Genomic DNA, 19,462 nt, shown 5'->3' with positions numbered 1-19,462 from the left:
GTCGGGTGCCTCCTCCTGCTTTTCTGCTCCACCGTCTCAGGTTGGTCACCTGCGAGCCACCAGGACTGTATACCAAGAGCAGACAAATAAATCTTAACCTATGGAAGATAAGAGAACAGTCTTCTATAAGCTAATTGTTGTCTCAAGTCATCAGATGAGGATAATAACCTTCATCAAAGTTCTACATAAAGCAAACAATGATGAAACTGTTATTTCTGAGACCTTAAAAAGGCTGGGTGAGGTCCTGGGGGCTGAGGCCCTGGGTGCCTGTTGTTCAGAGGGAATTGGCAGTCACCTGGCATGCCTCCAAACCCAGACCCGTGCTGGAACTGTACCAAGATGTGTTCGTACCTGGGAGATAACCTGAGGAGGGTAACAGCTGCCATGGATTCATGAACAACAAACCATGCTGTCTCACTAATGCCCGTTTACTGCTGGGGAAGGCAGAACATGCCATGCGTTGACATTCATCAGTTTGAGATGTGGCACTTACAGGTGCCAGCGTGAGAAACATGGCTGAGAAAAGATGCCCATGGTGAGGATGCAAAATTATTTAGAAAATTGTCATCAAGAGGCTCCTTGCCAGGCCAAAGGGATGTGGGTCCCCAGGGTTTGTTCTGGGTCCAGTGTTCAGGTTTTTGGTTAGTGATCATGTTGCATTTTCAGGCAGGGTCACGCTGCAGGGGTGGTGGTACGGAAATGCACCACCACGAGTGTTTCGGTGGTCTGGGCACCGCGTGGGGTGGTACCGAGCAGCAGGGTAACTTTTTTCTTTAATACTGATAACGTACGTGTAGCGTGGTTTCTCATTGTCCTTGATGCCTCATGCCTGCCTTACCTGCTTCTGCATTTTGGCTTCTTGGGTGTGCTCTGGTGGGACTCGAGCAGGTCTCTTGCTGCATTTCTGACCTCCTCTGAGATATTTTGCGGTTTTGTTCCAAACTTTCTTTCCTTGAAAAACTACCAGCTTGCTTTAATTCACTTTCTCCTCGGCTTTACTGCCAAAAGATCTACTTAGTAATTCCTGGAATTTGTTGAAGTCCATTGCTTTTTATCTTCCTTAGAGGGAGAGAAACAGCAAAGTGAAAGCACTCGTGTTTGTTCGCACCCAGGCTCCCGGCCAACTCTTCCTTCTGGATTGGCATCAGATGTATGAAAGCATCCCCTTTCCTCATCGTTCCTTAGTACCGCTCTGGGATGCTGATACTCATTTTTCCCCTTTCACCTCCGCACGCGCGTTTGAATAAATTGCTGATATAAAGGAACCGCAGCAGAGTGCAGGGGCACGTTAATCGTGTGGAAGCTTTTCCAGTAGGAGCTGCCGAGGGAGGGAGGTTTGCTGGTGCGAGTGCCTGGTGGGGCAGCTGGTGAGCCTGGCTCAGGCAGGCTGCCCCGCTCCCCCGGACAAACGGACGCAAGAGCACATCATCCTTCTTCCCCCCACGTCCTGCCGTGCTGGTGCTCCCGTCCCATACGGAAATGTCCCTTTGCCAAGCTAGCTCTGGTCCTCCACCATTACCCAGAGATGTACGTTTGCCCCTGTACATGGAGCACTGCAATATTTAACAGCAAGCTTGCACGGAGTAAAATATCTTTATGTCTCCCGCTACTTAAGCCTCGCAGTTGTTAGCTGAGGAGATGCTGCCCTGCCTTTCGGCACGAAGCTCCCCATCGCTGGGCTCTCCTTGCTCCTGCATGGGGCCGAGTAGTCCCTCTCAACACGTGGAGAAATGTGACTTAATAGAGTGAATGCAAAAGGGGAATGAAAATTAGAGCGGCGTGCATGCCGCGTGGGAAAAGCTAACCCCAGCCATTCCCGAGGTGCCTTCTCCTGGGGGAGATCACAGAATCACAGAATCATATAGGTTGGAAAAGACCTTTAAGATCATCGAGTCCAACCATAAACCTAACACTGCCAAGCCCACCACTACACCATGTCCCCAAGCACCTCATCCAAACGTCCTTTAAATACCTCCAGGGATGGGGACTCAACCCCTTCCCTGGGCAGCCTGTTCCAGTGCTTGACAGCCCTTTCGGTGAAGAGATTTTTCCTAATATCCAGTCTAAACCTCCCCTGGCGCAACTTGAGGCCATTTCCTCTCGTCCTATCACTTGTTACCTGGGAGAAGAGACCGACCCCACCTCTCTACACCCTCCTTTCAGGCAGTTGTAGAGAGCGATGAGGTCTCCCCTCAGCCTCCTTTTCTCCAGGCTGAACAGTCCCAGCTCCCTCAGCCGCTCCTCATAAGACTTCTGCTCCAGATGCTCTCTTGAATTTCAGAGAGATGCCCTTCACCTTGAAGTCCCCCCAGCCAGCGCTTGCAAACGACTCATGAGGGGTGTCCTGCCCTGTTACACGTTCCTGAGGCTCTGCCACACTTTGCTCAGGCTCTGCCACCTCTCCTCTAGCAGAGACCCGCACCCCGTTACAGACCCTCGCGCCCTCCTCAGCAGCCACCGCCCGTCCGTGCCGCGGTGCCCGGGTGTCACCTGCATCCCAGCAAACGCGCTTTCCCCCTCTCTGCAGCGGGTGCAGCGTCGGGACCCCGAAGTTGTGCCTCTCAACCTGCCTGCGTACCACACGGAAAGCTTTAAACCCTTTTCTAATAGATCCCCTTCATATATTTCAAAAAAGACCGTCAGCGGTTCTGCTGGGTCCTGTCAATACCGTATTTTATGCCATGAGACATAAAAGTTTGTTCTTTCGACTCAGGTAATTACAGATGCTTGGCCATTCTTTGCTGATGAGAAAGTATCGATGACGACTTTTCCCTCAAATTACAGCAGTAAGAGCAATAGCGTATAAAAAGAGGGATTACGTGACAAGAGCTGTCTTTGTTATACCAGTGCTCTTTCAAGTTGCGGGGGTTTTTTTACTTTTTTTGTTTTGAAAACTGTGAAATTCTCTTTTATTGCAGATCTTTCTGGGCCTCATTCAAAGCCCACTGAAGTCAATATAAAGACTTTGACTTCAGTTAAATTTGAATCGAGCTGCACCGGCCAATGAAAGATTAAAACCAACTCCACCGTATCAAACAACGCCAAACCCGGAACATTTATATCCCTATTTATGTTTTGTGCATCTGTTCCTTCTAAATTACCGACAAGTCTTGTATGCAAATGCAGGATTTGTTTCATGTTTGTTCATCGTGGCTTCAATTACGGCTGTGGAAAGGGCGAGCGCCATGCCGTTGGACAAATGCAGACATGAGACGCTCCTGACAGGGCCGTCCTCCCCCGGCTGCTCTGCTGTACGTTACGAGGTCCCCCACTGCGGGGAGCGCCCAGACCTGAGGTTCTTGTTCACGTTGTGAATTCCTTTACGGTGGACGGACCCGTTCTATCGAACGGGACATAGCTATTTGCAAAAAGATGTAGGGTCACGTCAGCTGGGCTGGGCGGCAGGGGCGAAAGAGAGCAGGGGAGCGTCCCCCGCCGGGGCCAGCAAAAATATTTGTCTGCGCAGTAACCGCGGGGAACCCGGGTTGCCTCACCCGGGGCCGCGAGCTGCTCGGGAAAAGGGTTTGTGTTCCCACGCTAGAGCAACTCCTTTCTCAGGGATAAAAATATACCTACAGAGCTACCTTAAAGGGAATACGATTAGAAAACTTCTAATTTGTTGCAAAGCAGAAGGATTAAAGAGATGAAGCAGTAAGATAAAATCTGATGGACAGAAAAACAAAGCGGTTCTTCCACCTGCGCGCTAACTTGCGTTCCCTTACGTAGCTCCCTAGAGGTCTTTGCTTTGCTGGTTTGGGGAGGTTTTGTTAAGTTTCTTCCTCTTTCTTGTTACTCAAATACTCGTAAAACACGTTGTTAAGAATGCCTGTGTGCTGGTCTATTATTTATTAAGTATTATTTTGCGTTGCCGATTTCTTTTTTTCTCCCACGTAACAATTACTTGCGGATTTTAAGCTTTCCTCTCAACGCTGGGAGGTTTTATATCCGAAACCGTAAATTGCACAGCAGCCAGTGAGTTGGATGGTCTGTGATAATGCAATCCATTACGTGTAGTTGAGGGAGATACGCGTTTCGGGAAATGCCGATGCACCCTGCGACGTGCCAAATTACGTGCAGGGAACGCTTGAGAATCCGCTCGTTTTCTGACAGCTGGTGCAAGGTATTCACACAATTGTTTAATTCGTCAACATCTAAAGTATACTGGTTTGTAAAGTTAAATCCTGAATAGGAAAGGGAAAAACATAAAAGAGGCATTGGCTTACATGTAGAAATGCAGGAGTTGAACTGAATTCTGACTGATACCTTGTATGCTTGCATATAGAATTTATGTATACGTACACATCAAGATCCCACTGAATTCAGTGGTTTTTGAGAAGTCATCAAGAAGAGAGGGGAAAAAATAAGCTTATTAGTTGTTTGGCCCAGTGATTGTTAAAGGCACGCCTCTCAAGCGTTGCCACACGTTGAAGAAGTTTCTGATATGAAGAGGCATTTATGAAACCACGCCGGTAATTTGGCAATAGGTGGGGTTGCCGCTCTGAATAAGTTAGAAAAATTAAATAAGCTAGACTATTGGAAGACCATCTTAATTATATAAAGTACAAGTAATACTGTTTCGCTTGTAAAGATTTGTTACTTTATTGGTAAAACACTATGTGTGTGTATATATATAAATGAATATATTTGAATATTGCTTGTATCTGTTTCTCTGAGGCAGAAAACAGATCTCAGAAAACCTGTTCTCTTACCTGAAAGTTTTTATCTTGACACACTGGAGAGCAATTTCACTAACAAAAGACTATGTCAGGATGCCAAATTAAAATCTGATGAAAACTGGGAAAATAAAAGACTTTTTTGACATTTACAATTAATGCCACGAAAATGTTAGTTTAATCAGACAATATGGTTAATCACAAAGGTGAAATTGGAAGTTGCCAGCCCTGAATGCTAGTGTAAAAGTTAATAAATTCAGCTCATGATCGTCATACACATGCTAGTTATAATAATTTACTGTCCATACCAAATCTTTATAAGCATTGTAATTAAATATAAAATGCACATTAGAATTATAATGAGTAATTAGGGCAACATAACTAATATGCATAAAAGTCCCGAAGCTCATTAAAATGTTAAAAGATGAAACCTGTTCTAGCTGGAGTTTTCTTGCATGCTTTCTGTGCCTGCCTGAATGCCAGCGTATCGCGTGCTTTGTTTTAACTGCTCCTTTAGACATTTAGAAGCAAAATGAAAATATTTGGGTGGGAAACCAGATTCAACAGTACTTTACATCATTTCTGGATGGAACATAAGTGCAAAATTTGGTTTCCCCGCACAAACACCTGACTCATGCGAACATGTTGGTGGTATCGGATGAGCAGAAACTGAGCAGAAAATAATTACGGAGCTCTTTTAGCACCGGAGTGGGAGACCAAGATGATAGTTTCCACGTCTTTCTCGTTAACAGGCTGGGAGAGAGACGGAGCGCAGTGAGTACTCGGCATCGTCACATGAGACTTTAATAGGGGTATTTATTGAAGCTTCAATTGTTTCACTAAAATTAAAAGGGATGCGCACACGTCGGAGCGTGCGTGCGCACTCGATGTAGTGCTCATCTGTCCTGAAATCTCTAACGGGTCCCCCCGCGGCTCACACACCGAACTGAGCACGTCGCCCAACGCACTCACGTTGTATTTGGTTGTGGGGCAGGAATAACTCCACCGACGCATCGGTGTTCTTGCCGGTGCTATGTCGTGCTCCTGTCCTCCGTGGTGCTTTTTTTCTGTTACTCCTAAATAAGAAGGAAAGTAGGCAGTTGTACTTTTCCCATGCTGTTTTAGCAGCCACTGATATAACCTGAACTCTTGGCGGAGCTAGGTGGTGTAGAGGCACGTTGCGCTTTGCTGGGTAAGACTTGCACGACTCCGGTGAAACGATGCCAAACCCGCAGCGAGCAGCTGCGGCATCTTTCATCGCCTCCCGCTTCATGTCGGGTCCGGTCCTCCTCGCTCACATGCTTCTCGTGTCAAATCCCTCTGGTGGGGACACGTAAATATGTATTCTGTGGGGATAATAAATATGTATTTTGGGTCAAGGAGAGCCTTCCCTCCTGAGCCATTTCATGTAGGGACAAACACGAAAGGGCGTTAGTAAAACCCCAGTTAAGCCAAGTCTCTGAGCGCCCACTCAAAAGCCTTTCCCAGCAAAGCACTTACACATATTTGAGAAACTGATGTTAAGTAAGTTCCAGTAATTTATTTTCAAGTCAGAAATGAAGCATTTATTTTAAGTGCTCTGCTCCACAGGGATGAACTGTGGGAGAGGATTGAACAGGGATCCACCTCAGGGAGAGTAAACCTACAAATACGAGTCGCAAAAGCCCAGTACTGCTGACAGATATATATAATCTATTTTTTTTTCTTTGTCGTTTTATATAACCATTATTTAGGAGATATAAAAATGACAAATACATTTTAAATTATTAGCCTTACACAAGGTTTTCTTGTTAACGTCACTGTTACATTTCACTGCGGTATCTTCTGGCAGACCACTAACTTTTCTATTATATTCTCCCCCTTGGGAGCTCCCTGGGGCTGTAACCCCCTGCCTTCCTCCTGTAGGCCCTTCCAGGTGAAGGGTTTCTCTCTCCTCATGCGCTATACCTTTGAGACAAGTTGGGATTTTCTTGCTCACTTGAGTGTTTATGATGATTTCTAATGAAGCGCTCCGCACGCACTCGGGAGCGCGTCCCTGTCTCTGCAACACAACTGGAATCTCTTCCCACGTAACTTGGGGAGGGGAAAACCGGGTGAAGCCTTCAGGTGCGGGGGCTGCGGAGTCCGAGGGAAGGTTTGCTGGAGCCTTGCCTGCCCCGTGCCCCCTTCTGCCTCGGACTCTTTTATGTTGAATCTTTAACCAAAACTTCTTTTATTTTTCCACTATTTTTCCAGCTGTAACTAGTTTAGTTAAAATTTGATTATTACAGCTGCTGTTTCTTTTTACCTTTTTAATCTTTCTTCTGATCTTTAAACTTGTGTCCATCCGTATTTATTCCTTACCTTCTATTGCCCGCTCAGGACTTTTGCTAGCATCTGTTTGATCAATCAGCTGAATAGAGCAGGATTGCATTGTTAATGATACTGAACGATTTTCTGTAATAGTTTAAGTACCATTATTAAACTCCTGAATGAAAACATTTTCCTTGATGGCCAATATTTATCCTTGCTATCGATTCCCTAAGCAGCCGTAAAAAACCTGACTGCAGCCACCGCCGCCGGGGCGGTGGGTGATGCGCGGGATTACCTGCCGCTTTTGCGGGCGGCGATGCTGGGGCGGCTGGTAGTGGTCCTAATGGCCTTGCGGGAAGCCTGCCAGGGGTTTTGGAAGGCACCTAATTGCCGTTGGGATTGAGCAGGATTTAAATCACCCCCTCCAGTAATTTAAGAGGGTCAGATCCCCCCGGTCCCTGCCCGGGGCAGGGAGTGCGCTGGAAGCCCCCCTGTGCTGTTCATAACACCCTATAAAAGGGCGTCAGCAGAGGGTTGGCGAGTTTATTGGCAATACAACAGAAAATAAAGCAAGCTGTAAAGAGCTGCAGAAGGATCTAATGAGGTGGAGGTGATCAGACAGAGGGATAATCAGCGCAGCAAAATGCAGAGACCTGTCGCGGGGGGAGGACGGGGTGGGGGAGCCATCGCTGCATGCGTTTCGGGAATTTTCTAAATTCTTGGGGTGCTACATGGGAGGAAGAATCGTATTATTTTCTGTATGTTTATTATCACCTCTCCCAAACACCTGCCCGCCAGCCCTGGCTGGAGGGAGGATGTTGTCAGCCTCCATCCATCTCTTCTCCTGGGTGGCTTGGCTGGCCTTGTACACCCCTGCTGTACTGGGCAACTCTGGTGCTGGGGAGATCGTTCACCAAAAAACCGATTTATATGCGGTAACTGTGATGGCAGAATTGGATTGAACCTTGTGAGCACTTGTTAACATAATATATGAGGTTTTGTCTTGCTAAATTATATGTATTTAGATCAATATAGTACTCCTGATTGTTATAAACTCAAAATCTTTTACGTAGGAGAAAACACGTGCGGCCCCAGCAGCATAAGAATGCAGACAACTGCAGCGTGACTGACAGCAGTGAGATCAAATCGTGAATGTCTTCTCAAAAACGAGTTTTGCTGACTACATGGAAAAACATTAAAAAAAAAATACATGAAATAGTGGAGGCCCAAGAATCTCTTCCCATGTGTTTGTCTCTTTCCTTTCCAAAGCAAACCTTGGCAACCAGCAGCAGCGGGTATTTAGGTGTGTAACTTCATCTGGAGTTATTCAGTCTTCCACACCAACGGGAGCGGTAGGGCCTGATGGATTTTTGGCTCAGCACATTACTAACCAGTGCACCAGAAATGTGCTTGCATCACGTAGTTTCTCTTTATACTAAAAACAAGAAAATAACCTGACAATGAAAAATCTAAGCGAATGGTGACCCTAAGCTATCTTCGGTTGGTATTTCCATACCCGTATTAACCACGGATTTCCTAGAGCAGAGAATATTGATTTTTGTTTTTTATTCTGAACAAACAGAAGCTGAAATCCTTCTGAAAGGAAGAACTAAGAAAACTTCCTTTTCAGAAGTTTTTCAGTATTTTCCAAACAAAACTCTGCCTCACTGGACAACAAAGCCCGGAATCATAATTTGTAGCTGGGATCCAGCCAGCATCTCCTTCCCAGCTGCACCGGGAGTGCAGTGCCTGGGGCTCCTGCCTGAAAAAGCATTGGCAAGCTGTACGTTTTTATGGATCATTTAATTTTAAAATTTATTACCAGTGATGTTCTGCATTTATTTAAAAAGTTAACAATCAACCAAAACCAAACAAAAAAAAAAATCCACAAAAAAACCACAAAACACCAAGCAAAAGGTGGGCAGACCACATTGAGAAGCACGAAGGTGGTACTTTTTTGAAAAAAACTTTCTACGTGACTCAGGCCTTTGCTGGGCTTTTATTTGCTCTTTCTGCTTAACTCATGAGAGTTAAATATTGCCCGTGTAGTGTGCACACAGTGTGGTACATTAATTTCAAACTCAGTTTTTTGCTAATAATCCTACCTACTCTGAATTAGAAAAAACCCAAATATTTCCGCTCCCTTTGTATAATGCAGAAAAATGTTTGCCTCTTACTGCAAAGCTTTCCGAGGAGCGACTGCATGATGACGTGGAGAAAGGGCTGGATAAAGTACTGTTTCCTGCTCCTTAAGGACTCGCAGACCCTGTGGAACCCGGGGGGTGGTCGCAGCTCTTCTCTTGCACAGGACAAAACCCACGGTCATGATAGATCTTCCCAGCGTCTTTCAGCACCTGAAAGACAAAACCCACAATCACTGAAAATCTTCCCAGCACCTTTCAATGGTGATGGAAATACATGAGATGTCAATAGCTTCAACTCAACTTTCAGTTCATGAAAGCTTGCCCAACGTACAGATCCAGTGCGTTACCCTGGTTCCTCTCCCAGAATTTCTCTCTGGTGTCCCCCAAACCAGATTATATCTACTTATGCCTGCCATGTTGAGTTTATTCCAGGTGCAGCAAATCTCCATCGCTCCCTAGGGCAGGCGTCCCAGCACTGCTAGGGGACTGCCCCGTGGGGCAGGCAGCACTGGAGGTTGTCTCAACGCACGGAACGGTCGTAAAAATAGCAGGTGATCAGTGGAGGAGAAGCATGGGGTAGCAGCCACGGGCAGGTGTGGACTTGCACAAATGCAAGATGGGCAATCAGGCTTATGCCACAGAAATGCCAAAGGGCAATGGGGAAAGAAACACCACGTTAAGTCAGCAATGGCAGGATGTCATCACGTGTAGGAAAGCATCACGTGCAGACCATGTGGAGCAACCTCCCTGTTCCACTTGGCACCATCTCCCTGCTAGTACTGCATCTCGTGTTGGGCACGCTCGCTCAGGCAAAGTGTGGGTGAACTGGAGGACTTCCAGGCACCACAAAAACCAAGAACGTATTTTGGGAAATGTGATGTCTGAAATGAGACATAGAACTGAGTTACTTTTAGGCTGAGTTTGTTTAGGTAAATGAGGACTGAGAGAATGAGCACACAAGTCTTTAAACGGGTAAAAGTTTTCTTCAAAGAGAAATTTAGTCCTGCTCTTCATGTCACGGGGGACAAAATAAGTAACAGTTTAAAACTGCAGCAAGGTGCCTACCTGTAACCGTGTAGGTAAGTTGTGTGGGTGCGTTGCCACCCAGGCGGGCTGTGGATCTCCCTGGAGCTCTGAAACCTCAGGATGGAGGAATCCATCGGGACCACCTGGGTCAGGCTGGCCCTGCTTTGGGCAGGCGGGTGGACCAGGTCCCCCCCAGCGATCCAGAACCACGATGTCAGACAGGCACGGGTAAACGGGGAAGCGAGCTGGTGTTTCTCTGAATGCCAGGGGTCTGGGCTTGGTGCCCTGCAGCCAGAAGCCCCAGGACCTGCGTGCTCAGGGTGCTGCTCCCTGACCATGGTCACGCTAGAGCTAATGGTGGAGAAATGTCATAGGGGTTATGTTGCAGCGTTCCCGTCTTTTGTGCAACTTGAGGGAAGCAGTGGAAACGCTGGCAGGCAGTCCCCGGTCCCAGGGCAGGTGGAAACCATGCGTGAGAGGTAGACCTCCTCCCAGTCGTAGTCCAGCTTTCAGCAGCCTCCGTTGACCACGTGCCTGTGCAGCAGACATTCATTTTCTTCTGTCATCCAGGTGATGCTTTTATATGGCTTATCTTGCACAAGTTTTGCTTTTGTGTGGTTCATCTCGCACAATTTTAGTATTATTCTTTTGAACGCTTCAGAAGCACAAGCTGGTCCACGAGGTTTGCGGTGCTCTGAGTAGCTGCTGGTGCCACGCGGTGCTGTAGGAGCAGAGGCAAAATGTAACCGGTTCACAGCTTCTTCATGTGATCGGTCTCACTCAAAGCTATTTTCTAAAAGTCTTGGCCACACAAACTGCTTCATTTCTCAGGAAAGAGTAAGCTTTATATGTCCCTGTTATTTTTATGGAGTAACAAAAAAAAAAATCTGATTTTTTTCCTATGCAGATTATGGAGAAATAGTCATGCAAATAGGTTATACGTTTATTATCCACTTGAAATTTTAATGTTACCGGTTGAAAGTTAATGAATTTATGGATTGGTTTGATGTAATCATTGGGAAGAGAAAGTTGAAGGCAGAGGATGTGTTTGCCAGCCGTGGGAAATTGTAGTCTGCCTGTCTCGGGGTAGGACGTGAGCGATGGGCGAGAGAGAACCGGTTCTCTGTTCAATCCCACCCCAAAGGTCCTCGCGCCGTTTTGTTAAACATCAGGACCTGTGCGTAAGTGCTAAGAGCGTGCCTTTTCCTTCCCTGGGCTGTGACAGCTGGATTCCTGCACGATGTCCTACGCATCTGGAAACGCAGCCGTTGATGGTGTCGGTGAAGGACGGGCGTGCGATGAGATGCACGATGGAGCTGACCCACCCGTGCGGGGAACCTGGCTGTCGCGCTGCTTTTTCGTATATCTGACGCTTCTTTTAGTGCGGCTGGTTCCCATAAAAGATTAGGGTCTCTTAACGTGGCGCACCGAGCGATGGGTGAGATGGTGAAAGACGCAGAGGAGAGTCAGTCAGCATTTTACATGTACATAAACACCTTAAAGCAACATCTGGAAAACTGCTTGGGAAAAAATAAACAGGTTTTTATTTATAAGTTCTGTGGTTTGGTTTTTATAGCGTTTTTATGATGCACATAAATTACTGTTTAAAAACAGAAAATGTAAAAGAAATTCCAGGGAGAAGGCAGTTGTTGTTCAGCCTTTCCTTTGATAATCTCTTTCCCGAGGAATTTGTTGTGGTTTATTTTCAGTTTACGGTTGCCCTTCGCTGGCAACTAAAAAAACTGACGATCGCTTTTTATCTTTATTCGTATCTGTAGTTCTAAGCTTAAAATATTTATTGCTATTTACAATGTTTACTGTTTAAAAAGACAAAATATACTTACAGAAAGAACTCTCTATCCAGTGTAATGCTGGAAAAGTCATGCCGTGATGCGGTATTTACGGTTGGCTCATAATCGTGAAGGTAAGTTTGTTCTTTTAATAGGCAAAACAAGATCTCAAAGGCCGTTTGAGCCTATGGGGCCTATGGGGCACTTGCAGAAGACGCGATGCAGACGATGAGCGGTGCTGGCCGTGTTCTCTTTGCGTTGGACCCCGCGCCCCAGGCGCTGCCGCACCCCTCCCCCGCTGCGGGGGGTGCCCCCGGCCGAGCCCAGCGGGACCCCGCAGCCTCTCGGCCGGCACCCGTGTTGGGGCTTCACGTGCTTTCTCCCCCGATGCTCAGGTTTTAAATGCGTCTTGTACGACACTAATGCTTATAAACAGTTATACTTTATGTTGAGTAACCGAGTTGGAAAAGCAGCTTTTTTGAGTATGGGATTGCTATTTCTTCATGTCTCAGTTGTGTTTTTTACACCAGATACACAGATCTGTATCAGAATCTGCTGTGTGGGATAATTTTTACACTGCTGGAAGAAAACGTGATTGAATGTGAATCAAGCTGGAAAACACGCGCCAGGCTGCGAGTAACGTAAAGCGTGCTGAAGAGAAGCGGCGTTAAACAATCTGCGTATCTAGATGCAAATATCCATTTTACGATTCTTTTTTTTCAGTTGCCCCCACAATTCAGGAACTTAAATCCAGCGGTGTGATGCTTGGAGGGAACGGACTGATACGGTGCGAAGGTGCAGGAGTTCCTGCCCCGGTCTTTGAGTGGTACAAAGGAGAGAGGAAGTAAGTAGCCGGCGCTCGCCGACCCGCTTGTGCTGCTGGGGATGCTGCCCGCCCGTGGGGACCCGGGTGGAAAAGAGAGGAGACGGCTGGGCTGGCTTTGTCCCCGTGATGACAAGTCCAGCAGGCTGTCCTGAAATTAATGCTGGGTGCTTGGAGGTGTCGGCTACCAACAGCCACGGTGTGCGGCTTCGGGGGAAGTTTCTCGGTTTCCTTTTGGTCGTAGTTTCCGTGCTTAAAAATGAGGCGTAATCAGGCTGTCCGTGGCTGGGCTGTGATGGCGATAATTGCAATAATGAGCCTAACGTTCAGACGTGCTTTAGTAATTACAGCCTTTTAAGTATAATAACCAGAAAGGCACTGAAAAAGTCTACTAAAAGGATTTTTTTTTTTTTTTTTTAATTCATCTTCATAGGTTTTCCTGCTAAGGGTGTTGGGGTGGGAAGGTTGGTTCATGAACAAGACCAAACCTTAACGTGCATGAATTCTCACCCAGTTGTGCCATTAGTGGTCTAGGCCACAGGTTTATAGGCCACAGACTCGAGCAGAGCTGCTATACGGGTCACAGCATCCCAGAGGGGGTCGGGGGACCGCTCTCTGCTTGAACCCTAAAAACAGACCGTGTGCTTTGGTTTTGTTCACAGGCAGCTTCACCTTCAGGTCCTTAGTGCTATGTGATGATAACAGGCATTTCTGTAGGGTCATCTTTATTTTAAAAATAAGCTCACTGAACAGGTAGATATTTTTCTTTTTGAACAGGAAAATTTGTTTTACAGCTCTTAGCTTATCTAAGAGCTTGTTTCTGTTAAGTTTACGTATTGGTGCACAAGCAAGTGGATATCGTTCCTTGGAAGCGACTGTCCATACGCGCCTTCTAGCTTCCGGAATTTCCTGGCTTCCAAGTGCTGGGTTTCTCAGCTCGAACATCCCATTAAACCTGGGAGCTGACATGAGAATATTAATGACCATTTTTCATAGAAAGCCATCTGTCAGCTCATTTCTCACTGGCCAGCTGCTCCCCTTTAGGAGCATCAGCTGCTCGTCTTCCTTCGTGAGTTTTCAGAGCAGTCGTAACTATTGCACTTTGACCATGTCCTAAAGCATCCTCTAAAACAATACAATCGATCTTTACTATGTATAACAGTAAATGTTTTTCTTCTGTTGGCGAAATTCATCTGCATCCTATTTCCAAAGATGCATGTTATATTGTACACATGTTCCGGGGGAGCTGCAGCAGAAACGTATTTTATGTAGAAAGTATTGTAGCTCAGGTTTTAGCACTCTGGGTTTAATTAGCCATTTCCAGTGTGATAATCACCTTTCTATTTATAACATTGACCAATTCCTTTCTTCATGAGTGCATTCAGTGCCACGGCAGCAGCAAGAAAAACTAAGCAGAGCATTTTAGGACGCCAAAGTTGTGCCTTCTGTTTTCTGTTTCAGTCGGTGTATCACCTGAGGCTTGCTATAATCAGCAAGAAATGTACTGTCCTATTGTGTCTTACTGCTCAAATATTATGTTAAATCTAATGGTCCATCCTTTTCTGTTAAACCGTTGTTGACAGATATGCTAGGCGTATATGACTACAAAGGTACTGGGAATCTCTGAACCTCCACCACTTGCGGGAAAGAGGAAAATACATACACGGAGTTTTCCTCTCCAGTATATCCCCTTTACCTCTGGATGAGGGAAAGGCAGCACAGACTGAGCCTCGGACAGCTCAGTTGTTGCTTTAACGCAAAACTGAGAAGAGTCAGCTTTCATAGGTAGTTCGGAGTAGCACGTACATTATCCTGCAGATAATTTGCAGATATACTACAAGACTAAATTTATACCCTGGGAGTGCACACCCTGCTATATTTTCTGCTAATAGAATAGAGAGAATCCCATTTTCATCAGCCTTGGATTGGGACCTTTTTTTTTTATTGTGAATCTGGATGAATATTTGAATAAACAAACAGTGGGAGTTAGAGCTGAAACCCCAAATATATGTTCAGTGTCTGAAACAAGCCTTTTGGGTCCGTAAGCTATTTTGTTGTTACTTCGATTAATGTAAATCCAAGCCCCCGGTTTCCAGACTCCAGGGATCATCTCATCATAAAATGGCCCTCAAAACGAAACATAAAAGCAGTCGCAGGCTACATCCCGTTAAAACTACTGGTCTTCGAGGCAGACAACTTGCAGGATTAATTCTGCCTAATGACGGAGCTCACAAGAGCTGCTGTCCGTTAACTTTCCGTACGCGCTGGCGCACAAGCGTGCTTTGCAATGTTCTTCCCTGGCCAAGCGCACGTCAAGGAGCCCAAAGCCCGAGAGCTGCAGCCCGCGGGAGGCTGCGTTGCCTGCCGGGGCAGGGAGCGGGCACGAGGATCGCCCCTGCTCCCCTCTTGTAGCTGGGGAAAGGCGAGGAGAGCTCTCGCGGGCAGGTTTCAGACCATTTAGCACTTTCTCTGTCGAAAGCGGTGCCGGGAACTCCGCGCGAGAGCTGTCAGGTGGCTGTGCAGACCCCGAGCCGAGGGCACCCCGAGATGGGGAGCGTGGGGTGAGCTGGGAAGGGACTGGAGATTTTGGGGAAAAGTTAGTAAAAGCATCTTAAAACTATAAAAGCGTGTGGCTTCTAAAACTGTACAAGGATTCCAGGCGGGGAGGAGAATGGCTTCGCTGTGCTGACTCCCAGTTTCCGAAATTCACAACTGTTCAATTATGTTAAGTGATAGATAGGGTCACGCAGAAATTAGATCTCAGGCATTAAACAGCCAGAGGGAAGAAGCCCAGAAGTCACCTCTCTAAAAACATTAATTCCCTTATCCTTGACAAAGCAAACAAGACTTACATTTGAAATAACAAAACTCATTATAATGGCTGAAAATATTATAATAACATGAAGATATTCAAATATGAAACCAAAGGTAGGTACCCCTCGGGGCTGGCACTGGTGCATGATCTTCTTTGGATGCGTAGGCATAATCTTGGGAATAAAAAGGAGATGACTCTTCCCTTTATAACTAGTGGCACAAAGCAGTAAGGCGAAGAAACGTGTAAGGTGGCTGCACACAACTTAAAATGCCGTTCCAGCCTGGGAAGTAACTTGGTAAAACCCAGACAAATAATAAATGCCGTGTTCAGTCAATAAGCTAAGCAGAGCAGCACATGGGAATAATTAATTTAAACGTAAAAGCATCTGGTTCTTACAACTGCAAACGGAAATCCTCAAAACTGCTGAGTTTACGCTAACTAAGGCCAGCTCCTTGGTCCGTTAATTACGTGGCTTATTGATATGCATATCTATCCAATTCCCTTACTTCCAGTTCTGGCCCCCAGTGTCAGCCACTTCCTAGCAGGGTGGTGGAGGGAAGGTGACGCCATCCACGCTGCGCTGGCAGGAGCGGGGGGAGGGAAGGAGGGCGAGGGGAGGGAAGGGGGGGTCTGAGCTGGCACCCACAGCGCTTGCTCTTTCGCCAGCCTGGGGAAGGCAGCAGATCGCATCAGGCGGACGCAGTTAATTTTTTGATGCGAATGTCGCCTCTGACGGGGCATGGGGACGGCAGAAATCCCAACATCCCGTTGTTTTCCGGACAAAAAAAAAAAAAAAAACATTAAACCTTACAGCTGTAAAATAGAGATGGTGTAGTTAGAACTGCGGTTGTGGGCCAAAAGGATGGAAGTGGCTTGGAAAGAGCTGGTAGGAATAAGCCTTAGGTGGAAGTGGAGCTAGTCGGGTACGCCGAGGTCCCCTGGGAGAGGGGCGGGAGAGGGGTGGGGGGGTCCCAACCCCGGCAGGCAGCGGGAAGGCATGGTGGCCGTGGCTGCAGCTCGTGCCCTCCCTGCTGGGCAAGGGGCACCCTGAGGAGAGCATCTGACCTGGGGCTGGAGAGGCTAACTCGGGCGTGCTGCCGAGTGCCTGCCTGCTGCCTGCCGCCTGCCGCCTGCCCGAGCACCGCTGACGGCGTCAGTCGACGCCACGCCGATAACGCTGTCGCCGGCCACGAGCTGCGGCGTGCTGGCACGCGAGCGTCGTAGCAGGGCGCGTTTCGGAGGGGAGGGGGCTCTGGGGTTTCTCTGCGGGAGAGGTAGAAAGAGCAGGGATGGGCACTGGCAGTTTTAGAAGGAGAACATCCCCGTGCGGAAGCACGCGCGTAGGCTGAAAGGACAAACTTCTGCCTTTCACAAGCCTGGAGAAAAGATGAATCTTCTAACGGCAGCGTTGATCCAAAATCAGGCATTTCGATCTCATTTTTTCCCGTTTCTTGCAAAACCACGTGCGTCCGTGGGACGCGCTACGTCCTCTCCGCGCTGGTGGGCTGCGCGGAGCAGAGCAGGGTCCTTTACAGCAACACAAACTGCACACGGAAGAGAAAGCCCCTGCATGCGCAGCAGCGTCTAGCGAGTAAATGGGAGCAGAGGCACTCACGGAACGATGAGAAGTATTCAATCCACAATACGCAGAAGTGCAGTTAATGACAGACTTGAAATGTTTTTAGACAGAATGCTAAAAGATTGTATTCGTTCCCAGGATATATGATTATATCTTTCAATATATCCAACAAAAATTGTATACTTAATCTGGAACTCTGCTCCTTATGTGCAATATAAGGAACTATGAGTAATCAACTGTAACTAGCATTCTAATACAGTGGTTACCCTTCTCGTCTCCTTGTTTGATCAGACGAGGTTTACCTACAACAGCAACATTTAAATTGGTCATTTTTCTTTGCCCCGGTGCCACAGCGGCGCTTCTGACATGGCTTTGGAAGGAACATGAAAAGACCTGCACGATTCCTGTGAAATTTGGGCTGGGAAGCTCAAAGCCAGGGAAACAGAGCCGGGTGACAAGAGCCCTGGCTTGGCCTTTTCTTATGCTTCGTTACCTGGTTTCTGCTCAGGTTGCTGTCTCAGGATGCAGAGCTGCTGTAGCCCATCTTTCCTAATTGCAAGTCTAATTTGCAGCTGTAGAGGCCTGTAAAATAACCTGTGGCCACAATCCTACGCAGTCGCATTGCAGGCTACCTAATCCTCATCTGCCATCAGCTGGAGGTGTGTAAGGACACAAGCGACCTCCAGAGCCTGAAAAAGCACTGTCTGAAAGACGTACCATAATACTTTTCTGCCCCAAATAGGGTATTTCAATTTTTAGTTAGGTTTTCCCAGTTTAAGCTCTCCATCTGAGAGTTTATACCCTCTCCTATGGCCAGGCAGGCAGGGCTGTGAGTGTCAAGTCCTTATTTTCTTTCGACTCTGGGACACACAGGCAGAAACTGTTCCCCTCAACATCCCACACCTCCAGCGTTGCCCGTGGCCTCTCCGATCTGCTGCTATGATAATTTTGCTTGACAGACTACATCGACAGCTTGCAAGCAGCTTACTGTGCTACCAGTTATGTCTGGAAAAAAAAGAAAAAAAAAAAAAAAAGAAAAAAAAAAAGAAATTTATTGCTTATGGTATGAGTTACAGAAATTTTCTTTTTGCTTTCTAGACTGATCAATGGTCAACAAGGAATTACTATTAAAAATTATAGTACAAGATCACTTCTTACTGTTACCAATGTGACAGAAGAGCATTTTGGCAACTATACATGTGTCGCTGCCAACAAGCTAGGGACGACCAATGCCAGCCTGCCTCTCAATCGTAAGTAACGTGGACGTGTGGCAAATGTTCATGGTTGTTTGTTTCCACATACATGGATTCAAAAGCCAAAAAATAGCAGTATGCTTTTTTTTCCCCCCTGGTTTCTTCCGAAGGCATATAAATACCGCTGCGTTCTTCAGTACTGGGAAATAATGCACCTGGTTATTTATTCTGTGCTGCAGAAGGGGGTCTGTTCTGAAAGCGACGGCACATTTTGGAGGTATCAATGAGTTATGAACCTACAAAAATCCCACAACTAAACCCATCCCGCCGTCGTGGTATAGAGACAGAATTAGCGTGACAAAATCTTTCTGCTCAGAATAGAAATGATGGATCACTAAGGTCCCACTGTAAACAAAGTTAAAACCCGTTTCAGCTAGTTTCAAGGAATACACCGAGTGAATACCTGGGCTGTGCCAGCCCCCGGCCAGTCGCTGGCCTCTGGTACAGAGAAGTCGCGGAGGACTTGAAGTTAAATCTTTTGGAAAAGACAATGAGCATCGTAATAGGCAAAGCAAAGCACTCGGATTTTTAGCATGAAGGTTACCTGAAGTGGGTCTCAAACGTCCTGCTTGGAAGATATTTTTGTCTGTGAATTTGTAGTATTTGACATTTGTTGAATATCTAGCCATCTGTTAGTGGTATCCGAAGATGTTCGTAGTTGAACTTCAGTGCTAATCTGTTCTAAAAATGATAAAACTGAAAGACAAAACTCAGAATATATCCTACATTGTTTTCTCTACATAAAGATATTCCTTATTGAGTGGAAATGTAGATTTTCAGTTGCTTAAATCCTAGGGTTATTGCCTTCTAGCCATGAAACTTCCTTCTGAATATACTTCCTCTATGATATGTGTTGTCAGGGTATTCTAAATTACTGCAGAAGAGATGTAATAAGCAGAAAATAGCATGAAGCCTTTGCTGCCGTTTTATTTCATATTTGAGAAATCATTAACAAAGTGGAAACAATGTTACACTTATTTTAAACAGAAAATGCAAGAAGTGAAAACAAAGGGATATTATGCCAGAAGCAGATAGTATTTGGTATATTTGCAATTCAGAGAAGGTAA

The 19,462-nt window shown here is 46.5% G+C and overlaps 1 protein-coding gene across 2 annotated transcripts in view; it reads left to right on the top strand.

Annotated features, from left to right (window-relative positions):
- The window catches only part of NEGR1 (neuronal growth regulator 1), a 304,619-nt gene that overhangs the window by 228,300 nt on the left and 56,857 nt on the right, over window positions 1–19,462 (top strand). For both annotated transcript variants that reach the window (XM_075506660.1, XM_075506659.1), the window contains exons 5-6: window positions 12,649–12,769; window positions 18,241–18,392. In XM_075506660.1, the coding sequence (XP_075362775.1) occupies window positions 12,649–12,769; window positions 18,241–18,392 (273 nt within the window). The remainder of the gene's footprint in view (window positions 1–12,648; window positions 12,770–18,240; window positions 18,393–19,462) is intronic.

Source organism: Mycteria americana, chromosome 7 (assembly GCF_035582795.1).
Source record: "Mycteria americana isolate JAX WOST 10 ecotype Jacksonville Zoo and Gardens chromosome 7, USCA_MyAme_1.0, whole genome shotgun sequence".
In the NCBI taxonomy this organism is placed as follows: domain Eukaryota; kingdom Metazoa; phylum Chordata; class Aves; order Ciconiiformes; family Ciconiidae; genus Mycteria; species Mycteria americana.
Note: the sequence above shows the minus strand (reverse complement) of the source record. Positions and strands in the feature narration are given on the sequence as shown.